We start from the raw sequence: 20,122 nt of genomic DNA on the forward strand, positions 1-20,122 counted from the left end.
CAGGTCCAATCCCATGCTATTTGCAGATCATGTATTAACTGGTTCATAAAATGCTCAAGCTCTACCTTCACAGGTGTTCTCTTCCTCCTGCTACTTTTGATTTAAAGGATGTATTCCAGAGCCTCACTGTTCTGATCAGTCATCTGATTTTAAGCAGAAGTGCATTCATAACTAGTTCTTAGCAGGACAGAACAGCAAGTATTTAAGATAAAGAACTGTTTTGATGTTTACCTCAACACATTGTAAAAGACAGTGACTTTCTGTCAGCTTTCCTTGCAAGCTCTGTGTGATAGCTTCTCTTTCCTGTAAGTTTTTTTGACAATAGCGTATGAGAATTTTGGCTCTCTGTGAGAGCCCGGTGTACCATGTGTCTTGTAACAGTGGCATTACAATTAGGGGCATCCTGCTTGATATACTTTTATTGCATTTGCTTTATTCACAATGGCATCACAACAGCACATACCAATCCTGTAGTCAATTAATATATCTGATTTTCTTAAGTGGCCATCTTTTTCAAACGAGTTCTTAGTTTATAGCAGACTCCTGCAGTGAATGCCCGACTGAAGGTTCAAGATTTACTTTCCACTTGAGTTCCTCCGGTCTGTGGTTAACTAATTTTGGCATAATACTCCAGGTCTAGTCTGTGTTATAAAGTTAGCTGATGATACAAGACTGTAAATTGTCCACAGGGGTGTTTCTGCTGCTTGTGCTGAGTTGTTAAAGAAGATAATAAATAGATCTAAAGATGAGTCTCTGAAAAGGGTATTCTTTCAATGTAACCTGTGGCTTTTGCTTTTTCTTTTACCTGTCTTCTGCTACTACTTTATTTTCTATTTTAAATGGTTTTCCATCTGGTATAGAAGAATATTGAGTTATGTTCTGAAATCTTGCATCCTAACAAGGATTTCTAAAAAATTCCAGTAATATAAAATTTCTAGTCGTATAGTAAAAATTTATATAGTCATTTTTACTATAGTCGTATAGTAAAAATTTCTAGTCTTATATTTTGGTCTTATCTTATTCTATTTAAGCCCTCAATAGGTTGCTTTGAGTCTTGCTTCATGATTTGATGAAGTATCTATATATTCAGTATTCTCTCTTAAATACTTCAGTGTTTGTCACTCTCTTTCCTGAAAGGTGAGGCAAAATCATAATTTTGTCGTATTTTAGGTATTGTCTTCTCTACCTTTACTCTCCACAGAGTTGAAGCATCTTGTGACTCTATATACCCATGGAATTTAATTTAACTTGACTTTTGGTAATCTACTGGGTTTGGGGTTTGTCTTTTATTAAGAGTAATTGTATTTTCAGACCACTTCTATTTTTGCAAGCTGTGCTGATATGAGCTATTTATCTAGTTTGGCTGAAGTCCTTTCTTACAAGTTATTTCCTGTTTGACTGATAGCTTTTGCACCTCTTAGATTTGCTCATCTGTAAATTAAAGAAGTTGAAGTCTTACTTGTTGCTCAAAAACCCTAATAATCTGAGTCCAGTGGATTTTAATAGATTTCTTAGTTTATCAAAGCTTGTCCTCCTGAGATTACCTTCCAAAAAGTGGTCAAAAATCAGTACTGAAATTCAACTAAAAAAACAAGGAGGTAATCCTCTTAATTTTCCATTAGGAGTTAATTTCCAGCAATACATATGTGTATAAACTTCAGTTTTTTCTCCTTAGCCAAATGTGACCCTGAGGTCAACTACAGGTAACCAAATAAACCCTTTTTTTTTTTTTCCTTTGCTCATTACATTAGAATTTATTGTTTACCCTGACTAAGCTTCCCTGTGTACGAATGCCTTGTAGTTCCCTAAACTTATTTGAATTTAACAGCAGAATGAAGTTCAAATTTTGCTGTAAATAATTCCAAAGTGTCACATAGTGGCATGAAGTGGCAGTGTTATATCACTGGTGTGACTTTATTTTAAGTAATCCCCTTGTGTGGTGCCTTTATACTCTGGTTAGAGTTGCAAAGTGCTTTGAGTACGTACTTGTAGTATTTACCTAAGTGTTCTTTAATAGAGAAAACTTAGCATTTGTTAAGCCAGCTTCTTGATTTAAAATTACTGAGTTTTGTGTCAAGTGCTGACCAGCAGTTAGTTGAATTGTATCAGAGGTGTTTACCTTTCACTTGGTGTGTTAACTTTCTGTTTCCTTGTATGAATTTTTGTTTTGTTGTAGTGTAATTGCTTAAAGAAAATATGTACTAGATACAGTGGCACAAGTTTGTCAACAAGTCTTGTGCAGTTGCCCAGAAGGATTTTTATGTGATAGAACTTGTCTGAGATGTTAGAATGGAAGAACCTTTTTAGATTTAAGGTATGGTACACACCTCTGAACCTTGTTCCAGATTTGTGGCTTTACGACTTCCTGCTCTCATCACTTCCCATGGTATGGCTAATCCCCAGTTACACAGAATTTATCCTTTTGGATATTTTGGCTGAAATAACTAGATTTAAATGCAATTCAAGTGTCAATTATAAGTTGTGTGTATTATCCCTTCTAAGGTTATGCTGTACTGCTTAAACAAGTTAATTTGAGGCAAAAAAGCGCTGAAAAGACCTGACAGTCCCTAGCTCTGCATGTTGACCCCTTTTCTGAGACAGTCTAGTTTGACTCTATTGTTTTATATGCTCTAATGAAATTAGTTGCTCAGCTAACTTTGTGGGCTAATAATAAATAACCCACATACTACTTAAGTAGTTATGCTATTCAAGTAGTATTTGAGTAATTATACTATTTCAAGTATGAATAAGTTGTGATGATTTTCAGAAAAACTAGTGCAGTCTGTTGTTTGTTTGTTGTTTTTTGTTTTTTTTTTTTTATGGACTTCTGAGTGGTTTAAAGGTTTCTATGAGCATTGTAAAAGCTCTGGATGTAAAATGTAACTGGTCAGAAGGCTTTATCCTCTGTGCACAATGATCCTAGGTTGGACATGAACGAACTCTTCAAGATCAACTTATTCCAGGGAGTATCTGGCTGGAGTTGTGTGAGTACTTCAGGCCAGTGGTGGCTGTTAGACTACGGATGATGGAGTTCCACCTCAACCCCACTGGTTGTTCCAGCTGCTCTCTGCTTTTTCCTTACACTGACATTTGTATGGCTGTATTGTGAATTTGGTCAGAAACAGATATGGATTTAAAACTGCTGCAGTTTCTTGTTTGTGGTTTGTTGGGTTTTTTTTAAGTTTTGTTGTTTGAAACTACAGTTCTCTCAGCAATTGTTTTTTAGATTGGATGCTTCAAAGACTGTGGTTTACATTTTTGGGAGCTGGCGGGTGCATATGGCATAAGTGATTAAAACAGCAGTGATTTGATACCACAAGATTAGTTCTGAGTTTAGTGTTCGGAATGCTACTTCCTTCCAGTGTACAATTTATCTTTTCCTGCTTTGTAGGAAAAGGTAGTCCTGGGCAGAACTGATATGTAATGGTTCTTTCTGTAACTATACTGAAAACTGAATCGCAGAAGTGGAGGAAAAAATATTTTTCTATCTGAACCTTCTTTGGTTCAACAAAATCTAGCCAAATTCTAATGCAGCAGGTCACTGCTGAGAGCTTAGGAACTGTTATGCTTGCAACTTAATCTAAACTGGTAGTGATGCTGTCAAATCACCTTCTTTAAAGGAGTCACTGGTCCAGTGAATCTTTACTTTTCAACTTAGTAATGGTACACATTTTCCTCCTTACAGAAGTAAACATAAAACTAATAGTAAACTTCAGACTCCTGAAAATCTATCATCTGCACGTGGTTTTGCTGGCTATAGGAATATGTTTGCAGTTATTTAAATACTGTGTTATCTTTGAGTTGCAGAAAGACAATGGGACCACTGGCATGCTGACAGAAAACGTGCTTCTCCAAGAAATTGAAGGGCAGAATCAAGAACTGTCAGCTTTTTCTCAAGAAGTTATGAAGTAAGAAATTACTGAACACAAATTAGCTTTCAGAAGGAGAAAAAAAAAAAAAGCAAAGCTAAATAACTCATTTTCAGTTAGGTTGACAGGGCCAGTTCTGTTTTTTTGCTTGATGGGATGGATTTCAGTATGTGTCCTTTTCCCTTTTCTTATCCTAGTTTTTTCCTGGTTTTGTCTTGTTTTTTTTTTTCAAGAATGCAACAGAATTGGTAAGGTGCTCAGTGCTAAGGTTTTTGTATTATCTTACCTTCTCTTTATTCTTTTGGTCCTGTGACTTTCCTCTCATTTTTTCCTCATTTTTATAGTACTTTTCTATCCTCAAACTATTTTTCTGTATTTCCATATGTCTACATCTCCTTCAACTATCTATTTTATAAATACAATTCTTTTGAAAGAATTTGAAGTCTTTTTTTCTTAGTTGATGCACCTCACTAAATCCTGTCACTCAATGGCTTTCTAACCCATAAATGCTCTCGTTTTTATTGCTTCCACAACTGGAATTCTGTAACAAATAACACCTTCAAGCTTGTTCCTGCTTTGATCAGGTAGTGAAGTTTCTTAAAGGTCATAAAGAAGATGGGGCTTGATAACGTGGAATGTTCCTTCTATTTTTTTTTTTCTTACTACCACAATTTAATGAGATTTTTTTTTTTTGCTTTCTTCCTAAAGAAGATAAACTAGGAGTCTTGCTTTCTTTTCTTTTCAAGATCAAAATCCAATAAATAATGGGGGAAATAGAGATCTTTGAATCAGAAGGATAACAGCTACTTTTTAAAACAGGAATATTTAAGAAATGAAAAGCAAACTCCATAAAACCAATGAGAAGTCGTATACCTGCAAAACTTACTGATGAACAAAGTTAAGACAAAGCCTGCATAAAATAGGCTTGTTGCAGAGTTTCTAATTAAATCTAATTGTTGCACTTTCTTTCAAGACCCAGTGCTTAAATGCTGATGGACTTTTCACTAGACAACTCTTGCTAGAGGGATTTCTCTTTTTCTTTTTTCTTTTCCTTCTCTTATTCATGCTGTTGTCCAGAATAAAGGTGATTAAATAGATGACCATTATAGATTAGTTCTGTTCTTAATTTCCTATAATACTACTTTAATGTTGGCAGAAGGTTGAGGTTAAATTATTTCATCTATGTTAAATAGCAGAAATTTAAAAACAGCTATCATAGTACTCTCTATTCATTACTAGGTGAATGTTTTATACTGTTTGAGTCCTAAATAAAAACCTTTCCCTTAATTCAGGCCTCTTTCTCAATTTACATAACTTGGAATAACTACCTTCTGCATAGTATCTAAGTTCAGATTAGACTTCCAAAAACTGAAACATGTAAAGAATTTTGTGGTCTTTTGTACATAAAAGAATTTATCCTTTTTAAAGCTAATTTTCAGCAAATGCTGTGGATTGATTTTTTAAAAACTGTTTTAGAGCTTAGTTTCTACAGAAGCTGTATATGTACTGTAAGCATTGACCTATTGAATATTTTAAGCTATATGGAAAACCTGCCTAATTATAAGCTAGGGTTTTTTTTCACCTCTAGCTACTACTTGTATAGTTATTGTGGGCAGTGTTCTGTTGAGAGTAAAAAAAAAAAAATTAAGTGGTGTTTTGTACATAAAATTTAAGTAAAGAGCGAAAGGTAGTATTTACTGTTCTGGCTTGTGGTTATTACCATGTTATTTTGCTTTAGTCTTAGACTTATCCATTGCAATGTTTCTTAAACCTTCTCTACTTTCAGATTAAGAACCAAGTTTCCTTACGCTAATGAGCAAACAAATCCAGGCTTTGTGCTGAGTCCAGTCATGCTGCAAAGAAATATAAGCGGGGAGAGTACCAGTATCAAGGTTTCTATAGAAATTGAAGAATTCCAGCAACCAGTAACTTTTACATGTGATGGTATGTTTTGGCTTTTTAAATTGGTGTTTGCTTGTAAGACCTAGAATGGTGAGTTAAGACTCTACACTCAGAATAGGCCAGTGGCTTTCAGGTTTTGTAATCCCTGGGTCTCAGGTGCGTAGATTGCTTCTGGGGGATGTGGAAAAGGTAACTGAAGAAATAACCTAATTCTGTGTCAGTGCCTCTGTCATAAAATATTTAGAAGCTGACAAGGTGAAACACTTTTTTTTTTTTTTTTATTTTTAAAAAAAAAAAAAAAAAGAGAGCCAAGTGAACCAGAAGCACTATTCTATCCACAGCTGGGAATGTTAAAATGATTTTTTCAAGAGTTTGACCTACTTTATGGTAACTGAGAGTACAATGACACCAGGACTGAGATTCTTAACTTTTAATTTAATTTTTTATTTCAACACTCTAACATGTGTTTAAATAAACTCTTGCAAGCTATCTAAAAATTCAGACAAATTGCTTAAACACTGAAATTATCTATTACCTGACTTCAATATATGCTTATGAACACAAACACTAAAATAATACTGTCGTGATGTGCCACAACTAGCTGGTGAAGTTTTGTGGGTAACCAGGAGTATTATTTTGGGTTGGAGCTTTTGAGTTTGCCTTGTTGTACATAAATTCATATTCTCTGTGCAGTTAAGACTGCACAGCATGCTTGTATTAAAGGCTGGAACTCTGGATGCTGTCAACCTGTAGCAGTTCTTGGTGATAAAATAACTGATAATAAATTACCTTAGGAGCAACTTACTGTTTAGCCTCACTACTGCTGTAGTCTCTTAGTCCTTGTGAGGATTCTTATTTCCAGACCACGTTACCTGGTAGTGGATCTGTGCTGTGACGATTTTTATCATTTGGTTCTCTACCTATAACAGTGTAGATGCTTTAGAGTTGGTTGTTCTCAAAAGATAGAAAGTTACTCTATTACTCAAACTATCTGTTCTATTGGAAAACAAGCTCACAATGCGTAAGTGTTTTCATTCTGTATTAATTTGTAAGGCTTTATAGTTATTCTGCTGTGACTTAATATTATTTTTTTAAGAAATGAGGTGGACTGTAAGTGTAGCCTAGGAATGATTTCTACTCTTCATCCTTAAGATTACACTTTCCTACTATTACAGGCTTAATCCTTTCCTGCAAAAGGCTTTGGCAGCATAACTAAATTATAACAACTTCAGCCCTTTTGTTTCTAGAAGTTTTGTGAATACCTTGGAATGTGTTTTGCATTCTAGCCCCACATGTCTTATTCTTTGCGCTTTCTGGTCTCTTCCTTTTTCTGATGCTGAAACTAATCACAGTTAAACTACTTACCTGCGGTAGCTAGTGAAAGATAGGTATCATATGTGACTAGCAGTAGACATATTTAAAGTTACTCTCTTCCTTTAATTCCTTCTCTTCTTGGTCAAATTGTTGCATACCTTAGCATCCTAGTGATAGAACTACTTCAGAATGGCTTTCAGTCCTGCTTAGAAGGAACAGCAACTTTTCAGTGTTCTGACAACTCAATGTGTAGAAAGGACCCAAGAGGGAAAGATTAACTTTAGAGCTTATTTGGGTATATCTGTTCATTTTGCATTTGTTTATTAGACTTGGAAGTACAAGTCTACTTGAGCAATCATTGTGTGTCAGCAAGAAATGAATGTCTTTCAGTAAGATGAAGGGTGTGAAAAAGGTGGCAACATAATCTTTGCATTGCTCCACTAGGCTTTGCAGGACGGGCAGACTTTCGCCAGTGCAGCCTGTGACTGTAGCTCATAAATTACTGCATCTTTTTCCTATGTCAGCCACCAAATTCTCTGATGAAGGTAGTACAGCAGTTTCACTCCGGATTAATAATAAGTTAAATAGTCTTAATAAAGAGTTAAATAGTGTTTCTGAATTCATACTACTTATCATTCCTTGTTCTTGAATTCTGCATACTCATTATTCATATGCTATCAAATACCTCTGTGCTTGTAATAATTAGTCATCTGTTAATGCAATGAACAACTTGTGTTATCTTACGGAAAATGTTGTGGCATTACCTCTCTATCCACCACAGTAGTAACATTTCTTTCTTAAAAAAATAAGATTTGGGAAAATTAGGAAGGTCCCTGGAGGGGGGAAAAAAAACCCCAACCACTCTGAAGGTACTGATGAAAAAATAAAATCCTTTTTGTACAGTATTTTCTACTGAATTTTGAGGCATTCAGTGACATTGTTTGCAAATGATTTAAAAGAGAAGATCAGAAACTAGGTAGGGAGATGTAGAGAGCATTTTGTACTTGAAATGTTTGTCGTAAAACATATCTATATTTTTGTGTCAGTAACAGCTGGCAGCTGTGGGGAAATGGATTTGGGGCTTGACTGGGATTATTTCTTTTGCTCTGTAGTTGCTGCATGGAAGAGCGACTTTTTTTTTTTTTTTTTTTTTTTTTTAAAAAAAAGTGTTTGGAGCCTGATGTGAAAGTACTGGTAGTTAAGGGCTGATTTTTGCAAAGACTTGGTGATGCTTACTGACATTTCATCTGTATAATGTGGAAACTGCCTTAGACAAATGGAAACGAAAAAGAAAAACAGGACTTTCAGTAGGGTTTGCTTCTGCTACAGCTGATACTCACTTCCTCAAAAGCAGAACAAATAGAGAAGTTCCATCTCCAGCTTTTTGGATTATTGCTTTTAAACTTAAAGCATCTCTGGGATCACTTATGTATTTGAAGTCCTTGCTAAATAAGGCAAATTTATGGTTAAAACAAAGGGCTATCCTCATATAAAAACTCCTGGAAAACAGATTGCAGGCTGGTTTTGTACTTTTGGTTGAGTGGCTACCTTTTATCCTAATTTAAAAAGGATTTATTGATTTCTTAACCGATGTGCAAGCTTTATAAGATGCCTTTCTTTACACAAAAATGTTAAGATCTTAAACTGTGACATTTAGGATATTATAGAAGCATGAAGAGTCTTCCCTACAAGTATAAAAATACACTTCATTAAGTAACTACAATTTGTGAGTGAACAGTGGTTAATATCACTTTCTATAGATTTATATTTAACTTATAGATGTAATTTCTTTAAACAGTGAGTTCCCCCGTTGAGCTTATAATAATGCAGGCACTTTGCTGGGTGCATGATGACTTGAACGAAGTGGACATTGGCAGCTACATCCTTAAAGTCTGTGGCCAAGAAGAAGTTTTACAGAAGTAAGCAAACTCTTTTTCATTAATATTTAACTTCATGCTTTTTCAGGGCACAGTTACTGGAAAGTGTATCTTTAACGATTAAATACGTGAAAGGAGAAATCTTAAAAACGTAGAAGAGTCAGACTTCGCACAAAGCTCAGAAATCTTTAGAGTTGCTCTGGGATACAGCAAAGTAGGTTCTCAACCGCTTCCTAGAAATCTGTTCTGATCTGCCATCTGTTGTATTGAACACAAAGAGTTTTTTTCAGATCCACGTTTCTAGAGCATTTCTGTAAATGTAGTTTTCAAATCCCAGCAACCAGGAAAAAAAAAATACTGATGATATCTAATAGTCTGAAATAATCTGTTTTGTTTTTTTCCTGAAGCTAATGGTTTACAAATCCCCATTAGTTTTCTGGGTTAGTATATTTGGTTTTAGTGTTAGCCACAGTAGTTAAGAGCTTTAGCAAAAGTATAGATATCTGTAATAGTATACTAAACCTTCTGCAGAAGTAAAAATCAGTTGAAGTAGTATGGTGTGGAGGTTGATTCACCATTTCCTTATTTTCAGCCAACAGGTTGCCTTAAATATCCCATGTGAGTTGTTTGAAAAACACTGCATATTTTTGGTGTAACTATAGTTTTATTTTGTTTAACAGTAAGCACTGTGTAGGAAGTCATGAATATATTCAGAACTGTCGAAAGTGGGATACAGAAATCAAACTGCAGCTCTTGACCCATAGTGTAATATGCAGAGATCTGGCACGAACAGTAAGTACTTCCTAAACTGCAGCAGCAATGTAAATCTTCAAGAGATTGGGATTTCCATCAGAGTTGATGAATCTGAGGTGTAACCTTTTTATGTGATTAACAAATTAGTATGTCTGCTTGGTGTTGGGAATTAGATTCTCTCATACTAAGAGGAAGTGAAATACATGCTGAATTTTCAAAAAGCAAATAATATAAATATGGACAATCACTCTTACTAGATGAAGTACTATAGCTAGGAAAAGTATGCAAGCGTTTGGACTAAACTTGAGGCCTGAAAAAGAAGCAGCAAATTTCAGAGTTAAATAAAATTTGAGAACAGTTTTTGAGTTCAAAGAGGAAGGGAGGAATATTTGATATCTGCATAGTTAGGCACTTGACTGCTGTTTATTCCCTCTTCCCCCTGTCCCAATGTGTACATGTTTCATAGGCTATTAATTAGGTGTGGGTTTTTTCCTCTTTGAATAGATTGCCTTACATCATTCCCCTTCTACTCCACTGGTATTAGTAATGAAACTTCTAAAACAGTATTACAAATTACAGAAAGGTGAGAACTGGACTTAATATCTAATATTTTATTGCAGGAAGATGATGACAGAACACCCATACATCTAACAAAACACCTCTACAAAGTAGAAAAGCCTTTCAGAGAACCTATTATAAGGTAACGTTACGTAGTTATTTTATTAATCAAGCCCAGTGCTGAATTTCTGACCGAGGTTGTGTTGTGCTGTTGCACTTGTGTTCAATAACTACTATTTCTTGCAGGTCTTCTATTGAAGAGCTTCTTGATGTGTATCACAAACAAGTTAACATAGCTCTTAAAAGTGAGGTAAGGTCATTGTAAATTACTGCTGAACCAAAAGAAAGTTCACTAATGTAATAGTTGGAAAAAAGATTTGTGGGTATTCTTGGGGAAACTGAGATCTGAACAAGCTGTCAAATGTAAATTTGGAATTGTGGATTTTTAGATTGCTTTTCTTTTCTTCCTTGATTTTATTGCAAATTAATTATCACTTTATCACAGCTAGAACTGTACCTTCTAACTCCTGGGGTGCAAAATAACCTTTTCCTCAAAAATACTGGAAGAGATTAATTTTAGGAAATAGGGAAAATATCTGAATCCTGACTATGTCACTTATTGTCAGACATGAATGATATATTGGTAACAGATAAAAGCTACACAAAAGTAAGCAGTTATAGTTGTGTACAATGGGAGTTATAACTGAAGCATATTTGGAACATACAAGTAAGTTTTACAAAAAGTGTAATAACATCTTATTTCTGCACTATTGGATTAATCTGAAATACACTGTCAAAACCACTGTATCTCTCAGTGTATGATAGGTAGCTTAAAACAGCTTAAAACTCAGGTACCTTTCCTTCCCACTATGTTTGTTTGCCTCTCCAGGAACGCAGGTCTGAACAAGCTGGTATCTGCTATTTACATATTCCCTTAATGTTATTTAATTCCCTTGATGGTGATTCACCATGTTCTCAAGGGTAGTTTTGAACACAGTCAAAGAGTGAGTAGAAGTAGAAGAGTGAGATGTTACTGCTGCTTGATATGGTGGTGGTTTTGTTATTTCACCCTTGCAGCTGCTTCAGCTTGCTTGTTTAACTGTGATTTCACAGGCTGAGATGAAGAATGCAAAACATCTCAGTTCAGACTTACGTTCTACTCTCTACAGTGTTTTTGAGGATGGGAGATGTAGCTTGTAGATAATGATGGTTATGGTGCATTTGAAAGTTTTTTGCTTCCTGAGGTGAATTCCTGTACATACTCAGTAGCTGAAGCTTGCTAATCCAAGTGAAACAGGGTAAAATAACCTGTAAATGGCTTGTACATTCTGCATCATTGGACAGTTCAAAAGTTGTGTATTGTCTTTTTATTGAGATTAATTTGAGAGCCTGTGAGGAAAATAGCAGTGGAAATTTTTCTTTTCATGTGTCAAAACAGCTGTTACCTTCAAAGTGTTAGCTTTGAAAGTATGGCTTAAATATTTACAATGTCTTCTGACTTCTATGGTTGTTATCATACCAGGACAAAGTTAATTGTTGCCAGCTAACTCCCAAAACAAAAACTTTTTATTCAAATGGCTTCTTTGCTCTCAATTTGTAGGAGAGGTCATGAGAATACGTCTGGAGGGATGGGGAGAGTGGGGGTTGGGAACCAGTTTACATCTTACCAAGAGGATATTACACTAATCCCTCTTACTAGGTTGTAAGCGCTCATAAGTGATTGTGAAAGAAACCTATACATTAAGCCTTTAAAAAGTAAACAGTTATTTTGAAGCAAATATTTTCATTTTCTATGTATGTTCTTTCAAATTGGATGAAGACTTTGCTTATAAAAAAAAGAAGAAACAGAGGGTAATTTAGATGTAAATTAAGTGACTTTTCTATTTGAAGAGAAGGAAGGGAATATTAGGAGCATCTCGACTTCATCTTAGGCAGCCTACTGCATTTTCATTCTCTAAGAAGCTGATCTATTCCTTTCAAAAAAGATTCCTGTTTAATGTGCAATCTCTCTTCTTTTCCTTCTCCAAGATGACAGTTTGCAATTGTGTCATCTGGAAGAACCATTTAAGTTAAATAATATGTAAGGCAAAAGTTGCAACAAACTTTTTTTCAAAAGTATATTAAAGTGAAGAAAGATAAAATTCCGTTGTGGGAGCTATATTGTAGTGTAAGTGTAATTTGAACCTGTATGTTTATTTTTTAAGAGGGCTGAAATGGAAACACTGCTGCTTTTGCATTACTTCCTCAGACTAACTGAATCTCCTTTTTTAAACTACACTTTCTTTTTATGCCATGAGGGAATTTGAGCTTAATATCTCTTTAGAAAATACTCCTCTGCATACAGCTTAATAGAAAAATGGTTGGAAACCTCCTAAAGTTTCCTGGGACACCACTTTAGAATCCATACTACTCCTGTGTTTTTTGGCATTCATAACTCAGCTATAAGGAAGCTCTCAATAGTATATTTTTGTTTAATTAAATTTATATGCTACAGTTTAATGTAGTTGAGATATGCATCTTATAATGAAATTTTCTTGGCAGTTTATTCTTAAAAAAAAAAAAAAAAGCAATAGTGGGTTTCACAACTGTGATCAGATCAATTTGTTCTCTCATACATTCCTTATTAGAACCAGCATAAAGCAGTGGATCATGTAATTAAGACTGTTAGAAAAATCTGTTCTACGTTGGATTGTGTAGAGACTCCCGCAATAACGGAATCAGTAAAGAGGCTGAGGAGGGCTGTTAACCTTCCAAGGACTAAAAATACTGAGGTAAACTTTCACACTATAAACCACATTTTGAGATATGCTTTTGGACGCTGATAAAAACTATTTTATAATATTTGGTAGTTGCAAATACCAGTGACAGTTTAGTCAGGGTTAAGGTTTTTTTTTATTTGGTGTTTTTTTGGGTTTGGTGTTTTGTTCCCCCCCCTCCCCCTTTTAAATTTTACCTGATATGTTCCATTTATTTTAAAATCTCATTGCCTTTAATGCATTTATTGCTTGCTCTTGGAATCCTTTCCTGTTCTAAATAGTGACTTTTTAAAAACTACTTTAAAAATGTTGTTTTCTGATTCTGTAACTACAGACTTGTGTCACAGTAGATGCTACTAGATCTGACTGAGGGAAACTGATAGCTAGCTCATGCTCTCTAAAATCAGTACAGTTATGCTTAAAGGAGGAATTCACATCCTGTGTCGCCTGCATTTATGTGAATAGCAATAGCATCTTAAAACAGTAACGGTTCATGCTCCTGCATTCCTGAGCATATGGACAAAAAATAAAATCTCTCAAATGGCACAGATTTTGATGATAAAACTGTTTTACAATGAACTTGACAAGTAACTTTGAACTTACAAGTTTGCTTGAGCAGAACTGGTCTCAAGTGACATTGTCAAAAACAGTAATTAAATTGAGAAGTGCGCAGAAAAAAAAAAAGCTAAATAGTCTTGTAATGCTATTTTTGTTGTCCTGCTGCCTTATTAAAGTGGCAATTCATGTGCTGTTTTATTCACTTTTAGCTTCATCAGCTCAGTGATATATTTGTAATACTGAGCAGAATTCTTGTAAAATGCACAGACCGAATAAATATAGTTGCCACAGGAACTAAAATTCTTGCAGGGAAATGCAGAAGACACTTAAAAACTTTGTGAGATATAGCATATCAAATGTTTCTTCAATGTTTGCTTTTTGGTAGGAAAAAGCCATAGAAATAATTACATTACAGTGTAAAAATAACTTCCAAAGATAATGCTGTCTCAGTAGAATTTGGAAAAGATACTTCTTTGTCAATTAAAGCCTACAGTTCTCTTGTGATGAACATTGGCTTAAACAGTAATGTGTATGAAGGCATATAGAATTACTTTCAGAAACAAAATTGCTGTACAGATTGGAGCCAGTTGCATCTAAACGTTATGTAAGATATTGGTTTGGGATTTTTTTAAGTAATTGTTTTGTGGTTGGAAGAAGTAGCCAAAAAGTAAAAGAAAACAGCAGATTATCAAGTAGAAAATTGCATGTGTATTGCTGTTTCCACACTTTAGCATCCTGTCATCCAAACATACTTGGACTACTTGACAAATATGGTGAAAACATACGACAGTTTTTCTGAAAAAGGAAAAAGATGTGATTTCCCCCTCCCTTAAGTTTCTGCATGTTTTTTGTAAGAATGTGCAGATTTTTAGTAGTTAAAACTTAATGTTGACAAGATGCTCAATTAAAAGTGTAAGGAGAGCTTTCGTTCTTCTGCAGCAGTTGTGCCAAACTTCTTAGACTTTCTCTGAAGTATTAGGAATTCACTGTGTTTTGTTTTTAAATCACAAACTTAGTTTTCATTGAAAGTTTTTTAGTTTTATCAGAAGTTGAATTTGTCGTGAAACCCTTCCTTATTAGAAGGGAGTAAATTCCCATGATTTGTTTGTCACCTTTGGGCCTTAGCAGTGGCCTTGTTGAGACTAGACATCGCTGTGATACCGTATCATGTTTGGACTTCCAGTTTAGCAGAACAAGAAGCAAACACATCAGGTAGTACAAAGTGATAGTACTTGCTGTTCAGTTTTCGCACCTTTTTTTTTTCTGTTTTTTTTTTTTTTTTTAAATTCAGTAAATTTATAGTAACTCTGCCTACAAAGGATACCTGAACAAATGCCACAAACAAAATTACTGTTCAGGCTTAAATTACTTGGTAGTAGAGCTAACAGCTTCTGCTTTCAAACATAACAGCCCTGACCAAGTTTTATTTCTAGTCAGAGAAGTTAGAGTATCCTGAGCAATATTCCAATGTACTGTATCTTTTAAGAGTTCCTAAAGGGTGTCAAAGTAGTTGTGACTTGACAAAATATGGGCTTTTAACTTGGTGAATAGTTGCTGCGTGATATGGAAATCATGATGCTGTCTGTTAAGTCTTGAGGAACTTTGAGTAAAAAGATGTGTTACATAAATTCAAATATGGGCCTAATTCTCATGTTTCATAATTTCTGTACAAGATACTTAAAAGCAATGGAAAATTAATATTTTCTTGTTACTGAAATTTGCCCTAACCTTTACTCTGTAGGTATCCTTAAAATGTGGTGATGACACTAGCAAGAGCTCAACTGGTGAGTAAGGTTCTTCAGTTTTGTTTTAAAACTGCTTTCAGGTAGCTGTTTTAGGAAGACTTGCATTAAAGATAAATTATAATTTAGGTTCCCTGCAGTCTGAAGACCATCTGAAAGTGAGTATAGACCAGTTAACAACAGCCGTTGAGGCCCTTCTGCGACTCCACATGAATTCGTGTAGCAGTTCTGCAGCAATGTCTCCAAAAGATGGTAAGTGTACCAAGGACGCATGGACTGCCACAGAACATCTCCAGTTCACAATATTTGCTGCGCATGGGATTTCTCCTGGTTGGATATCAAAGTGAGTAATTTATTAATTGTAAAATTAATCCTTTTATAGATTTGTTTGTTTCTTTGTTTAATTTACTTTCTTTTCCATGTCCAGTTATGAAAAATACTACTTGATTTGTTCTCTGACCCATAATGGAAAAGATCTTTTTAAACCTGTTCAATCCAAGAAGGTTGGCACATACAAGAACTTCTTCTACTTGATTAAATGGGATGAACTGTAAGTGACTTCAGCATGTTAAAACGCACTACAATGTTTTGTTTTAGCTAGTACCCACTGAGTTAGCCGCTGAATACAGTCATTCAAGCAACTCTTGCTTCTGATTCTGTTTGAAATGTTGAAAGAACAGTGTGTGAGACTCACTGACCAAAATCAGAAATATTTTTCCAAATTATATTTCATCACTTATTTTACAAGTGGGAATGGAAGTGCTGGACAAGTGCGCTGTGCTATTGTGTTTGTAGTATACAATTAAAAGGAGTTGGGAAGGTCATAGCATTCCTCGTAATGGGAACAACTTGTGCTGCTTAAAGAAGAATAAATAAAGCTTGCTTCTAAGTAGTGCTCAGATTAGGTAAATAGGGAGGAAAAGCAATTCACTTTTTCTAACATTAATGCTGATTTGTTTTTGTGTTCCAAATACATTGTAACAACTTTGTATCTGAATTTAAACATCTGATTTAGCATTATTTCTATAAAGAGAGCAGATGCCTAAGTGCTTGAGAGTATCTGTCTATAGCATATAAGAATGTCTGGTTTGAGCTACTAAACTTCAGTTTCTCTTTATATGGTGTGGAGTAGAGGGTAGATAGGAAGAAGGAAGGGCATGCAGAAAAGAAATAAGGAGAGGATGGCAGGTGATACCTGATAACTGAATGGGAAAATATTTTTCATTATCTATGCACAGCTTACTCTTTTCCACTTAATAGTTATCAGGCAGCCTGTTGTAACTGGAGCACTTCAGGTGGGCCCCACACTGCTCTATATCTATTTTCCTGACTGTTTTTAAAGGTCAGAAGTGGACTCTGAAGAATACCCTGAAAGTCTACAGCAACAAATTATTTCGGACGAGGAATGAGAGTTTCTAGTTCTAGAATACCTACCTTCAGAGAGTAGTCCAACTACCTTTTTTTTCTGATGATGCAAGGGATTAATTGTCAGATCTTTTGCTGGCAAGCATTAGTGTATTACAGTGAAAGATGTGTTAGATTGCTAATAAGCTGCTTAATGTAGTTGTAGTGTTTTATAGTATAATTGGCTTAGTAATATGCTGTGATAAGTTTTAGAATGATATTTTGGTGTGTTACAGAAAGTGAAACTTAAAGAACACTTTAAGGAATAAAACCAGTGTAAACAAAAATCTGAGTTTGAATTGCTCAGTGAGGTGTATGCTCCTCAGCTGCTTTCTTTTTGGGTGCTGATTTTGTACCAATTGAATTTAACTTTCAGTAGTTCTTAGTAGATTCTTTCATTCGGATGGGAAACTATTGTCAAATGACTTTAAATCTGAGAGATTAGGAAGTGGCTAACATGGAATTGTGTGTGTCCTTGTAGCGAGTAGAGCGGGAAGACTGGTTACGCTGGGCAGTGTGGTTCTGTGTAAGAAATGTGATTTAATAGACAAAGATTAAGAAGAGTTGTTCCAAATCTGGCTACAGTGTGGAAGTGTAATTTAGCAGCCTTTGTAAACTATTGGTACGGGAGATAAAGTGGAGTGAAATATAATTGCACAGAAATATAAAACTTGTTTTTCAATGTTAATTAACTTCTTGAAAGCAAGAGGCATCAATGGGATTATGTGGATAAGCCTATAACTTACTAACAGCTGTCTTTCCTCTGACTGACTTGTAATAATTTTATTTTACAGAATAATTTTCCCCATCCAGATTTCACAGCTGCCTTTGGAATCACTCTTGTGTCTGACTTTGTTTGGAATACTAAATCAAAGTAGCGGAAGTTCTCCTGACTCAAATAAGCAGAGAAAGGGCCCAGAAATTTTGGGTCAGGTTTCTCTACCTCTTTTTGATTTTAAACGGTAAGTATCCAAAATGTGGGTAAGATTTTTAATATTATTTGCTCTATATAAAGCTTACGCCACTCCTATAACTACGGAAACTGCTTCTCTGACACTGAATGTAGGAGGCCATAATAAAAATAAGAATTGTAAATGATATTGTTACAGAAATCATACTTTCAGTTAAATAGAGTAAAAAACACAGTCCTGTGTTGTAGTATTTCCGTGTAACTGTCTGAAAAAACTTACTTGCTGGAGGAAGTTGAATATTGTTTGGATAAAAGCAGCTGCAAAATATTCAGTGCTTGCATGTGTCATAACTTCACATATGTGGGAGACAAACTGGAAAATTTTGGATCTATTGATTTTGTGGTTTTTTTTTTTTCTTTAATCCTTTTTAAAATTCCTAAATATGATAGTAGAGTGGTAATATATAAGCCAGGAAGATAATAAAAATACTGTTTTAAAACTTATATGTATTTTAAAATACAGATGTCTTCATAGAAAAGAAAAATAAGTCATTTCCTCCATCAGTCTGTTTCTGAGTAATAGAGATCTCAAGACATTCTGAAATTATTCCTTTTGATTCAGAGATGGATTTGTTTTAAAATTCAAATAAAGGGATAATTAATTACTGTGTTAAACTTATGGCATATTTCTACTTTGAGCTGGCCTTCCTTCAGATGTAGCTGCTGGATCCTGTTACACCTTGTTCACTAAGAATGAAAAGCCTACTGCTATTTTCCTGAGTTAAGTGTTCCTGGATTTGCTCAAGTTGCTTTGTCCTTTAAACTTTCATTACAAAGTGTATTCCAAAATGCGTATCACTTTGGTAGCCATTCAATGAAACATTAACCAATAGACTCGAACAATGGATACCAGTATTAGGCATGATGTTGCGGAAATGATCACACCATTGCAAAATAGCGTCAGGATTTATGCTTATGGTTCCTTATTTATATGTGCTTCTGACTTCTAGGTCTTACTGGAAACTTAAATGATTTAATTGTCAACCAAGGCTGCAGAAAGACAATCAAGTCTTTCCTGGACAGTTACTTCTACGTATTGCTTATGTCTGTTCCATGTGGTTTGTGTTTTCTGGTTCTACATATGGCGCTGTTTGTTCTGCTTCCCCTTTTGTATGATCACGATTCCAACAGCTTGGGGGTACTTAAGAATTTAGACTGTCCTGCATTGCAGTGATGACCTGCAGCTGCTTCCAGTTCACTCCACTGAAACTTGGATTTCTTTTCCTAAATTATGCTTATTTCAGCCTTCTGTTTAAATGTTGCATTTCAGTCTCCTGTCTAAATATCACATTTTGCAGTATTCGATTTAAAATGTAGCTTTTGTTTTGATTTGAATTGTAAATTTGTCTTGTCTTCATACTGCATGGTGTTCTCATAGTAGTTTGGGGAGAAAACTGTCTTTTCTGTTTATGCAGAGCACTACAATAGAAATAATTCAGCTGTATCAGCTGTATCAGCACTGAACTTCTTCCTTTTCCAACTAGAAGTTGTATGCAGGGTTTTAAAGGACATGAAAGTACAGAAGACATTCAGGGAAAGAAATTAATTTATTTGACGCTTGATGATCATAATTCCCTTTTTTAATCTACAAAGTAAAAAGACTGTGACACTAATACCTGTACGTGTTTGTTTTTTTCTCAGATTGTTGACTTGTGGGACAAAGCTCTTGCAACTCTGGACCTCATCACATCCACATCATGCATCAGGGATGGCCAGTAAGAAAGGAAATATGGAAAGAATAGTATTGCAGGTTATATATAATTCTGACTTGATCTGACTATATTTTGTTTGAATACTGTGATTTGTAACACTTATATGAGTGGTAATAGATCAATTGATGATTTGGGAAGAGTGTAAATATTGCTAAGTCATATTTGAAAGCCCGTGTAGAATAGCGATTACTGAACATTAAGGGCAAAGAATGGAAAGCTGCTGTAAGTGTATACAGGTCAATTATTGAATCACTATCTTGAAGCAAGAGAAATTGGAGATACCTTGATATCAGTGCTATCAGTACTGGGAGAGTGTCTTTGAAAAGCAATCTATAGAAGTGTATGCTGAGATGGGAGTTGTCTAGACCAAAACAATAGCAATTCCAGTTTCTTTACAGAACAGAAGCACCTCTCATTCTACATTCAGAATCCAAATTCCTCTCAGAAGAGAAGGCACATTGTTAGGCCTGGCTTAGCAGTCCCAAAACATGATCAGAGTTGGTGGTTGGGTTGAAACCACTACTGTGGATTTTAATAGTTCTGTGATTAGTCTCAGCTCTAAGCATTCTCACTTCACTTCTGAGAACTACTCCAACTACTAGATTGTGCAACAAGAGAGCTGTCATACGTTTAAGGATCATAGTTATCTAGAAGAATTGAGATGGAAAAAAATATTCAGAAAACAGTTACCCATGCAGAACTAGAGT

General features: G+C 35.0%; 1 protein-coding gene across 3 annotated transcripts in view; it reads left to right on the forward strand.

Annotated features, from left to right (window-relative positions):
- Positions 1-20,122, forward strand: part of PIK3C2A (phosphatidylinositol-4-phosphate 3-kinase catalytic subunit type 2 alpha) — a 54,551-nt gene that overhangs the window by 16,634 nt on the left and 17,795 nt on the right. For 2 of the 3 annotated variants that reach the window (XM_086748018.1, XM_086748020.1), the window contains 12 exons: positions 3,802-3,908; positions 5,656-5,813; positions 8,884-9,004; positions 9,643-9,754; positions 10,336-10,415; positions 10,520-10,583; positions 12,901-13,044; positions 15,329-15,371; positions 15,459-15,672; positions 15,757-15,879; positions 17,528-17,695; positions 19,345-19,453. In XM_086748018.1, coding sequence (XP_086604144.1) covers positions 3,802-3,908; positions 5,656-5,813; positions 8,884-9,004; positions 9,643-9,754; positions 10,336-10,415; positions 10,520-10,583; positions 12,901-13,044; positions 15,329-15,371; positions 15,459-15,672; positions 15,757-15,879; positions 17,528-17,695; positions 19,345-19,453 — 1,443 coding nt within the window. The remainder of the gene's footprint in view (positions 1-3,801; positions 3,909-5,655; positions 5,814-8,883; positions 9,005-9,642; positions 9,755-10,335; positions 10,416-10,519; positions 10,584-12,900; positions 13,045-15,328; positions 15,372-15,458; positions 15,673-15,756; positions 15,880-17,527; positions 17,696-19,344; positions 19,454-20,122) is intronic. The other variant, XM_086748019.1, reaches the window with a different exon arrangement.

Source organism: Chlamydotis macqueenii, chromosome 5, assembly GCF_036417535.1.
Source record: "Chlamydotis macqueenii isolate bChlMac1 chromosome 5, bChlMac1.mat, whole genome shotgun sequence".
In the NCBI taxonomy this organism is placed as follows: domain Eukaryota; kingdom Metazoa; phylum Chordata; class Aves; order Otidiformes; family Otididae; genus Chlamydotis; species Chlamydotis macqueenii.